The 11,266-nt window shown below is 35.7% G+C and overlaps 1 protein-coding gene across 4 annotated transcripts in view; it reads left to right on the top strand.

Moving 5' to 3' along the window:
• The first annotated feature begins 5,988 nt into the window (after positions 1-5,988).
• LOC131168028 (acyl-coenzyme A oxidase 4, peroxisomal-like) overlaps positions 5,989-11,266 on the top strand; it is a 44,103-nt gene continuing 38,825 nt past the window's right edge. For 2 of the 4 annotated variants that reach the window (XR_009140211.1, XM_058127177.1), the window contains exons 1-8: positions 5,989-6,309; positions 7,956-8,060; positions 8,588-8,694; positions 8,902-8,979; positions 9,062-9,185; positions 9,284-9,357; positions 9,460-9,519; positions 9,649-9,758. Coding sequence is in view for 2 of the 4 variants with exons in the window: in XM_058127177.1 (XP_057983160.1) it covers positions 6,258-6,309; positions 7,956-8,060; positions 8,588-8,694; positions 8,902-8,979; positions 9,062-9,185; positions 9,284-9,357; positions 9,460-9,519; positions 9,649-9,758 (710 nt within the window). In the remaining 2 variants the exon portion in view is untranslated. The remainder of the gene's footprint in view (positions 6,310-7,955; positions 8,061-8,587; positions 8,695-8,901; positions 8,980-9,061; positions 9,186-9,283; positions 9,358-9,459; positions 9,520-9,648; positions 9,759-11,266) is intronic. The other 2 variants (XM_058127176.1, XR_009140210.1) reach the window with 2 other exon arrangements.

Genomic DNA, 11,266 nt, shown 5'->3' with positions numbered 1-11,266 from the left:
TTAGTTGTTTTGTTTTCACTATGGCAGGCGACTATTAGGTCATGGCAAGCAACTGTCACTCGAATAAGTTTTTTTTTTAAAAAAAAACTCAATGGGAAAATTTTTTAAATGGATTTCTTGGGCTCTACTCTTTTTGAAAACTTGATGTTTACTTCAAGCAAACTTGGGGGGCAAGGAATTATCTTTTAAACATCTATAAATAGCCCCAACTATAATGATTTTATATACCAAGAAATTTTCTAGCAATTAAGAACTCTCAAAACTCTAAATCTCTCTTGTGCTCATCTTGCTTTCACTACTGAATTGATGCTAATACCAACTCCAAATTTGAGTCTTCAAAGTCTAAATCTTTCAATACACGAAAGATAAATTCGGTGATCTAAATTCAATTGAGCTTCAATCTCTTTATATTGTTTTACATTGAAGTATATTTGTGCTAAATATTCTACAAACTAGCTCTGTTGTGAGAGTGTCTCTTGTACACAAATTTCTCTCTACTTGTTTTTTGTTTCTAGATGATTCAAGATTGTTGGATTGTCATGCCAAGCGAGGGGATATCGTTTGGAGAGGTGGGCTCTAGCCTAATCAAAGGAGTGTTGTAAACGGTGTTGTTTCGCCCGGCAAAGGAATTGACTTAATGAATCCTTTGGTAGTTTTCCAAAGGCGAGGACATAGGCTGGGTATAAGTCGAACCTTGTAAAACTCTGTGTTCCTCTCCCTCTCTTCCCTACTCTTTACTTTTCAGCATACTTTACAAACTGCATAGATGCTTTATAATTTCTAAATTCGGAGAGTTCGGTTATTAAATAGACTGAAAGATAATTTGTTTTGGTTTGATCAACATTGATTGCGGAAACCGAAAGGGACTACGTTGGTTGATCATCCTAAACTTATTAAACTGAAGGTTTATTTAAAATCTGAACCTTGGAAAGAAGTGTGATTGTGAATTTCAACACAGGGCTTACACAAATCCAACAAGCATTGCATATTACTACAAGGCTATTAAGAATCAAGTGCTTGGTTATTTTGTATTGATTGTGGTTGAGTTGGATTGATTATTTTACAAGTACTTTGTGATTGTGTTTGGGTTGTGTTTATTGTTGTAATATAAAAACTTTTGAAAAGAACATAAATCTTTTAAAACCTAATTCACCCTCCTCTTGGGAACTATATTCTATTTTCACTGTAGTATCAAGTTAGCAATAAATGTCTGGTGCTCACCCTCTACCAACTCCACATTGAGCCTCTCTAAATCCATCTGAATTGGATGCTGAATCATTCCTGATGATAGTGCTGCTCCCATCGATTTCTGACTCAAAACAGCAGCCACCACGTTTGTTTTTCCCGAGTGGTAACTGATGGTGCAGTCGTAATAAATAATAAGTTCCAACCATCTCCTCTGTCTCATATTTAATTTTTTCTGCATGAAAAAAATACTTCAGGCTTTTATGGTCAGTAAAAATTTCATACCAACCCCCATAGAGATAATGTCTCCAAATTTTCAGCGCGTAGACCACCGCAGCTAAATCCAGATCATAGGTAGGGTAATTATTTTTATACACCTTAAGTTTCCAAGAAGCGTATGCAATAACCTTCCCATGCTGCATCAACACACACCCGAGTCCTTTTTGGGATGCATCATTATATATAACAAATTCATATTCTCCTGATGGAATGGATAACACCGGTGTAGTGACAAGCCGCTGTTTCAACTCCTACAAACTCTGCTCATACTCGTCGGTCCATTCAAACTTCACATTTTTCCTTGTGAGTCTTGTCGATGGACTCGATAATCGGAAAAAATCATCCACAAAACACCGGTAGTACCCCGCCAGACCTAGAAAACTCCTGATCTCCTAAACATTTCCTGATCTTACCTAAATCACCACCGCTTCTATCTTCACTAATATGTCATCTCCGGAAATCACATGTCCGAGGAAAGTGACCCGCCTCAGCCAAAACTCACATTTCTTGAACTTAGCATATAACTTCTTTTCCCTCAGTACCTTCAATACTAGTCTCAGTTGATTTTCATGCTCTTCAAAACTTTCAAGTAGACCAGTATATCATCAATAAACACAACAACAAACTGATCTAATTACTGATGGAATACCTGATTCATCAAGTCCATAAACACTACAGGTGCATTAATCAGACCAAATAACATAACTAGAAACTCGTAGTGGCAGTCCCAAATGCTGTCTTCGGAATATCCTTGTTGGCCTAACATGGCTTACCAATCTTGTTTTAATGATAACAAATAAAAGGTTATTTAACGTGTTTTTGTTTTGAGTAATAATCTTCAGGTAACAGGTATTTAAAGCTCATTGCAAGATTTCAAAGTGAAAGGAATATGAAAGCGCAAAGAAGAAGAATTGATGAAAGCTTAGAGATTTGAAGCTCAAAGACAAAAATGACTCAAAAATGAACAAGCTTGAAGACTCCAAAGCTTAGAATGTCTTTATGTCTTAAGAGAGTCTATGTAAGTACTTCATTCAAAATGATAAATTGTTTAGACTTGAAGCTCATTAGGAATCACAAAGACTTAGAGACCATGTTTTGAGAAACCCCAGAAAATATTTTTCAAAAGCCTTAACTTATTTTTGGGAAAGCAATGAGCAAAAAGAATTTGGAAGAAAAAACTCAAAAAAAATAGTTTTTTGGTCTTTCCAGGCGACTGGGAAGGTTTTCCCAGGCGACGGGATCATTTTTTGAACTATTTTTGAACTAATTCGAGAGGACCCAGGCGACTGACTCCTGACTTTCTAGTCGACTGACTCGGTTCTGCCTTTGAAAATCTTTGTTTTAAATGGATCCAGGCGATTGACTTTAAATTTCTAGTCGACTGACTCTTTGAGTTTTTGAAAATTAAACATAACGGGCACTTTCCAAATTGTATTTTTTAAATTCCAACTATTATGAAAACATGGGAAACACTCCAAGTCACTTGGGGAACACGAAATAGACTTGATTTTCAATCTATAAATAACCCCCCAAGGTTAAGGATTAAACACACCAAGCAATTACAGCAATTTAGCTCTCTTGCTCTCAAAGTTTTCAATACTCTCTAAAGCTCTCTTGTGCAAACAAGTTCTGAAATCTTCTACTGAGGTTTTGCTACAAATTTCTTGAACAATTCTGAGCCTACTCCTAATTCTTTCAACCTAGAAAGAAGGCTTACGGTGATATACTTCTTAAAGCTTCAAACTCTTTCAATTATTACTTTGAATTTAAGTATATTGTTAGTTCTCAATTGTTGTACTAATTAGCTCTGTTTGAGAGTGTCTTTGTATACAAAATCTTGTTCTTTGTTTTTGTAGATAGTTTAGGTTCTTGAATCGTTGTTGGAACAAGCGTGAGGTATTTTTTTGAAGAGGCACACTCTAGCCTAATTGAAGGAGGGATTGTACCAGTTTGCTCCACCCCAGAAAAGAGTACTACAGTGGAATCCTTAGATGGTATTGGCCTAAGGCGAGGACGTAAGCTGGGAATAAGCCGAACCTCGTAAAAAACGTGGTGTCACTCTCTTTCCTTACTTTCTTTAAAGACCAACATATATTAACTGCGTGGTTGAATTTAATTTTTTTGATCATATACACTACGTAGATTGGATATTAAATAAACTAAAAATTAATTTGATTTTGAGATTTGTGGAAATCGAAAGGAAGTACGTTGGTTGATCAATACTAATTGCAGAAACCGTAAAGGAGTACATTGATTGGTTAACACCCAAAACTCATTAACTGAAAGTTTATTTAAAGTCTAGTTTTTGAAAAGAGTGTTGGATTTCATATTACACATCATATTGAGAAATCAAATCCATTACTACAGGGCTTTTCATTAGTAAGCATACATTCTCAATCTTTACTTTGAGTTATTAAAGTGCTGAAATCAATCTATCATGTGTATCTTGTTTTGATCATTATGGTTGAATTGAATTTCTAGAAAAAATATCTGAAAGTTCATAAAGTATTCAAGTTAGTATACTTACACTTATTTATAAAGATTTATAACTTAATTAATTTTTTGCTGAACTTGTGATTATAAACCAACTTTGTTTGTGAGTAAAGAAAGGATTGATTAAAGAAGTTTCTAAAGAATAAAAGAAATTTTATAAACCCAATTCACCCTTCCTCTTGGGATTACACCTTAACTTTCAATCGGTATTAGAGTGGGGTTATAACAAATCTTAATTAGAAGTTATATAAAGATCTTTATGGCACACCTAGGCATAGCTCCCTTTGCCGAGAGTCAATCCTCATATAGATCTTACTGTAATCTTACTATATCATAATGAATTTTTTGTATCATTAAAATCATCCGTTGAATTTGCATATTACTAAAATTATACCATGTATGTATATCTACATATAATGAATTAACCTTACATGATTCAGGTTGTGCAGCCCGTAGGCTAGACTTAATGTTGGCTGACCTACTAGGTTAAGTCAAACATGACATAACTACACACGATTGCCTACCCATTCTGGTCTGCCCATCCTACTCTTCGTTAAACCTCTAACGGGTCAGTACACGGAGGGTATCTTGCTCACCGCCTACACTTTGGGGCTAATCGGCCTCCGACCCACACTTCTTGAATAATGTGGTTGCACTGTCGGCTATACACCAATCTAGTTTGCCCATCCTACTCTCCGTCAACCTCTTACGGGTCGGCACATAGTGGGTATCCTACTCTCCGAATGGGCATCTTGCTCTCCGATCTGGCTAGCTAGCTAGCTACGGTACCTTACTCTTAACATTCACAACCATCCGCGTTCTGTTACTATATAATAGATTTCACATAATATATTTCTGTTCGTAAATAACATTTTTCATATTTTTGAAATAAAATCTAGCTTTTACATATTTATGAAGAAAAGCTGTCATTTCATAATTTTTGAATAAATTGTCATATTAAAACTGATCGCGGCATCTGCGCTAACTATCATATCATGACATCTGCGCCGACTGTATTCTCACGACATCTGCGCTGGCTGTATTAACATAATATACTGAAAAATATCTTAATTTCTATACTGATCATCATCTTTCTAAAACTATTGTCAAATCATACTTGCTCTGTGAAAACATAAAATATTCTAACATGTTATAAGTCTGTGGTAAAATCGTCTATACTCAGGCCACACAAGTGAGTACTACTATATCATATTATCTGACCAAGAAAACATATTTTACTGACAAAATAATATTAAATCTAAAATCAAGGTTTCCTTAACTCAACATCAGTATTCCCAAAACTAATTATTTCGTACATATATTTTTTGAAACAAATATTGTATAATATACATTAAATTTTTCTGAAAATACCTGACTTAATCTATTCTCTTACCCGTTTCCTGTTGAGCCTGCTGAAACTCTAAATCTACGCCCCACAACGTTCGAAACTCAAAACCCTGAAATTATATTATTCCCAAATTAATCAACTCAATCTCCAAAATATTATCATTTAATATTCCCTAAGCCCTAAATACTCAAATTTTACAATTAAAATTAATATTTAACACCCTTACCTTAGTTTTGGAGTGATGCCCTAGAACCCCAAACTAAAAACCTACTCTGCCTAAATAGTGAGAATTCTCCCACAAACCTCATGGTGGTTCGTGATCGTCGAAACGAGATTTAACGGAACGAGAATAGAAGGAAAATGAAGGTAGGGTCGTAGGGTTTGGTGAGAGAAAGAGAGAGTGTGTTTTGTTTTTAATTTACAAATGAAGCTCGTCGGATTTTTTATAATCTCAGCATTGCTAGATAAAATCGTTGATGGTTTTTCTAGGTGTCACAAAAACTGTCGGTAGTTTGGTCTTTAACCAAACTTTTTTAACCATTTATCCTATTATCCTGCCGCCGCAGTAAAAAAGAAAACTATCACAGTTTTCTGCACCCCTCTCCAAATCGTCAACTATCAAATTTTCTTCTTTTTCCTATTTATTTTAATTATTATATTTTATGCCTCTGCAATTGACCCACCATCATATTCCTTGTAAGAAGCAAATATAGTACCAGACTGGCATTAAAAGTTGAGCTCCAGATAAGGACGTGACGCACGCTGCAGTTATCTGACTTCAAGACAGAGCCGTGCTCCCTCCTCGTCTCCAATCGGCTTCCTACATTTTATTTCCTCTTTAATGTGTAGTTGGTCTTCACAAGCAGTTCAATTGCTATCTTTTCCGAGTTTGTTTTCTCCCTCGTCCAGTTCCGTTTCAAAACCCTAACGCTAGCGTAACTCTTCCGTACGAATGGCGAACTCTTCCGTACCAATGGCGATAGTCGATTCGTCTAATGCCCAAGGTATGACTATTCCTTTCATTTGATAATTCGTGCTCCGTCTGATACAAAAGCGTGTACTGTATTTTTGGCTCTTTTGCGGGATAGTTGAGCTATTTTCTGTTCTCTCTGTTGCCTTGTTCGGAAGTCCAAGGAAAATTTAGCTTAGTTGATAAATTCAAGGCGTGCGGAGGTTAGGTTCTTAGTTGCCTGGAGAGACTCCAAAGGCAGCTATTGCCTTGGGAGTGGTTTCTTGAGGTTTATTTCTAATAACCCAAAAGTAACAAAAAGATATTTTATTTTTGGACACGAACAAAGTAAAAATTTGAGGGAGTTTCGGGGAAAAAATTTCGAATTTTTGGTGGATTTTGGCTGAGAAATCTGAGCATGGGTTCGTGTCATAAACGAACCTACTACAGTCTGCAATACCAATTGCCATCCGCAAATTCCATGGGGAGAATTAACCGCATGAGGCACACATATGCAGAAGAATGCAACATAGATGGCACGGTAGAATATTAACAGCCGACATGTGCACACCGGGTTTGCTGCTTGAAAGCAGATAAACGTGACTAAAAATAGTGACTTGGAGAATGATGAGAAAGCAAGCAATCCTTTCTTTTCTTTTGCTTCTTTTGCCAAGTAGCTCAATTGATTGAACTTGTTTATATTTTAAGGCTTCTATTTATTTTAGAGCTAAAATAACTGACTTTCAGCCCTGAAAAATAAAAATAATGTTTGAAATAATCTTTTGACTATAGTTTTTTTGCCATCATCTTGACATATGCTAATTGAATCTTAAGGAATTGTACACCCTCTTGATGTTTGATTTAACTAGGATGAAATGGATTGTAGTTTGCATTCTTTCCTGGAGAGTAGGGGACCTTTTTCTTGAGCGTTTTTGAATAGTATATATGATAAAGGAAAAAAAATTTAGTTCTTTCTTTGGTAGTGATTCATCATCCATCTGGTTAATGCATTTTTTTCTTTTTTTGGGAGAGGGGGCTGGGGCTGGGGCTGGGGCTGGGAGTGGAGGAGGTCTGCTATATCCTTGAACATGTGCTAGATCCTTCACCTTTTGTTTGTTTTCTTTGGTATCTATTTTGAATTTTTTATTCTTCCTTTATATGGGAAGTGTAAGCTTGATATACATTATTGGCCCACAACCTAACAATTTAAGCTTTTAAGTAAAGTGATTATCTAACATGATATCAGAGCTGGTTACTAGGAGGTCTTGGGTTCTAGTCTTGTTGTCCGCATTTATTGTGTGGTGTTTAAAAAAATATTGTATTCCTTAGCATGGATGTTATTTATCATGTATTTATCTCTCCATGTACTATCGGGTTGCACGTGTGGGGGAGTGTTAAAGCTTGGTATGCATTTTTGGTCTACAATCTAACAACTTAAACTTTTAGGTAAAGTGGTATAATGAGTAGAAAGTTGTTCTAGAACCTTGAGTTTGATACAAATTTTTAAGGGCACTCAATTCCTGTAGCAATTGAATTTTTCTTCTGTATCCAGTTCTTATTTATAGGTCACATTGTTGATCAAGAATAAAATGTTCTAGGTTTGTTGGCCGCTTCGGGGTTGAGTCGTCAAGTAGTTATGATAAGGATGTTTCTGGGCGGAATCTTTAGTAAATGGGTTGTTTTACTTTCAATGTCTTGCAGATGATCCAAACAAGGATTTCAGGAGCTCTTATTTTGGTTTACCAGCACTGGATGTTTCTGCAGCATTCCCCCAAGCAACTCCGGCTTCCCTCTTTCCTCCATGCAGTAAGAGTTTAAGATTGATTTTTACTATTTGATTTGTGCTAAAGATTGTGGAACAACTTGTTACCCTAAAAGCTCAAGATTTAAAGAATAATGGTTTTATTCATATTATCTACTCCTACACTCCGCTCGTGTGATTTTTGGCCATTCACCTGGAGACACTACAGACACAGCAATTATTAGGAGGATTGGTGGTTTGAAATATATGCAATAATTGGGAGGTGTGGTGGTTTGAGCATAAAATCTCCAATTTTTTTGGCAGCATGTGCAAAAAGCTGTTACACTAAATCTCGAACTAGTTGGGAATTGCAGTTTATTCATTTTATGTATTCCTACTTATTTCCTTGGCTTAGATTGAATTTTATGATAAAGTGTTGGTATCTTACAATATTCATGACTAGATATGGAATTTTTTTTACAAGATGCATCCGAAATTTTTTACATATCTACATACTAGATCTTCATGTTATTCTCTTCCTAATATAAATATATTTTTTATTTTTATTTTTATTTTTATTTTTATTGTACAGATTCAGACTACTACCATTTTAATGATTTATTAACTCCTGAGGAGCAGGAACTCAGGGTAAAAGTAAGAGAATGCATGGAAAAAGAGATAGCACCAATAATGGCACAGGTATCATCCCTATTTTGCTCCAAGATCTCAGTTTTTTTAGAGGTGTAATAATGATATGCTAGCCCATTTGACAGATAAGTGAAAGGAAAAAGTTTTGACTTTATACATGTTTTTGTGTATCTGTTTTAAAATACCTAATAACATAAATGGGCTTTGAGTGCATGTTACATTTTGCGAGTATAATTATTTTGTGGTTCCCATGCTTAGTTCTGGGAGAAGGCAGAGTTTCCATTTCATGTTATTCCAAAGCTAAGTGCGCTGCGTATTGCTGGTGGTACTATCAAGGTATTTTTGTATGTTTATTGATATTGTTTCTCTCTTTTTGAAGTTATGTCAAATGGAATGTTTTATTTGTTCTTGCTACCAGGGCTACGGTTGTCCTGGTCTTTCCATTACTGGAACTGCTATTGCTTCCGCAGAAATTGCAAGAGTTGATGCGAGTTGCTCCACTTTCATTTTGGTCCATTCTTCTCTGGCAATGCTAACAATTGGTGAGATTCATGTCATTTATTTACTTCTTTTTTTAATGCAGATATATGTAAAGTAAATCTTGACTATTAGATTACTTGTTTGGAATTGTCAAGAATAGCACTGTGTGGATCAGAGACACAAAAGCAGAAATATTTACCATCATTGGCTGAACTAAACACTGTAGCTTGTTGGGTAAGCAGTTCTTCTTAGGAGTGTTTATTGAGTCTGAGAACACATTTTTTATTTCTTCATCGATTATAATTGAACTGCCCAAATTTTTTCTCCATATTGTAGGGTTTGACTGAGCCTGACTATGGAAGTGATGCAAGTGCATTAAGAACAACAGCAACAAAGGTCCAATATCTCAATTTCTTATTTATATATTTGATGCAACTGGCAGTCATTCTTTTTGATTTGGATTGAATAAGCATTAAGCTTTCTTAAGTTCATGGCATGTCACTTTTATGGGATTGCAATGGTTAGGTGGCAGGTGGTTGGATTCTTGAAGGCCAAAAACGATGGATAGGAAACAGTACTTTTGCAGATGTGTTGGTTATTTTTGCAAGGAACACTATTACAAATCAAATAAATGGGTAGGCAATTATTTTTTATTTTGTCAGCCTTGTGATTACGCTTATATTGAAAATAAAAATGGCATAGAGAATGTGCGCATGCAAACTCTTTTGCATAAACGCATGCTGACTATGACTTGTGTCTGTCTTTTGAATCTATCAAATTTAGAGACTAACAATACAATTCAGAAACATCAGAAAATACAGGAGCAACAAAAAGCTAAAGAAGTACATGGTAATTATGATGTGCAAAAGACCTTGAATCTGTAAAAGTGTGCCTTTCAAAGATGCCTAAAAAAGAAAAAAAGAAAGAAAGAAAACACAAAAAAAATGCACATGGCCAGTGGGGGTTGGGGAGAAGTTGAATCTTTGGAGTCTAGTTCCGCCTCTCCAGGTCTTCCGAAGACCTCGCTCTCTCCAGACATTTCTCCGGCCCCAGTGTCCATATCCTAGCGTCCGTGTCAGGATCCGGTTGCATTCTTGGAGCTTGAGTGCTTTCTTTGGTTTTTAGTTGCGGAGATCACTGGCCAAGGGTCTCTATATTTGTTCAAGCAAATCCTCCTAAAATTGCTTAGGCATTGTCCATAATTACATTTTCTCAATTGTTTTGAGCCCACATCTCAATTTCCACTACCTGTAGCCATTTCCTCTGTTCGTCTTCTTTGCAAAATTGATTTCTTGAGCTTCTGAAAATCTGCAAGATTGTGTATTTTCGCTCAAGACCGTGCTGGAAAAAGAACCTTCAGGTACCAACAGGTTTGTCATTCTTGATCAAGCTCTTTGCAGACCTCTTTTTCAGTGAGATTTGGGATAAAATAAACTTCAAGAATTCCTAGGTCAGTCATCAATTAAGCTGTCCATTGATCTTTTGTTTGCAGTAGCTCTGACCATGACAATGTGAGGTGGTGTGAGTTGCATGAGAGGTTACGTCGACATTGTTGACTAATCAACTCCATCACAAATCTTGAATTTGAATTGAAGAATTCTTGCAATCCCTCATTGCTTTCCATATTCTTCAATTGATTTTTGTTAATCGGTCATAAATTTTCAACATACATCAAAGGATACTTACTACGGTATTTTCTGTCAGCTGTTATTGCCCTTTCTCTTGAGGCACCCAACTTTGCCTAGAATACAACCTTGCCGGTTTAGCCATTGCATCAAATTTTCAGCACCAAGGGATATTTACTGTTGTATTTTTAGTCAGTTATCATTGCCTTTTAATTTCAATCACCGCATCAATTTTTCTGCATCAAAGGGTGTTTTTCAGGTAGTTGTCTTTACCTTTTTAGTTTCAGTCACTGGTGAGATCTTCTCCTTTCTTGTAATTTCGTTTCTTATAACTATTATTAATAATTTTTTAAAATAGCGGTTGGCTGTGGTGATTTTGTGTTTAGGATTTGTAGGCTTAATCTATGCCGTTTTGTGTTTTCATTTGCAAGTCTTGGAATATAACAATTTCTTTTTTTAAAAAGTACTATCGCATGGATTTTTAGTCTAACTTGGATTCACAACCAAAATTGTATGCT

This window comes from Malania oleifera, chromosome 11 (genome assembly GCF_029873635.1).
Source record: "Malania oleifera isolate guangnan ecotype guangnan chromosome 11, ASM2987363v1, whole genome shotgun sequence".
In the NCBI taxonomy this organism is placed as follows: Eukaryota; Viridiplantae; Streptophyta; class Magnoliopsida; order Santalales; family Ximeniaceae; genus Malania; species Malania oleifera.
This window is presented reverse-complemented; position numbering and strand designations above follow the sequence as displayed.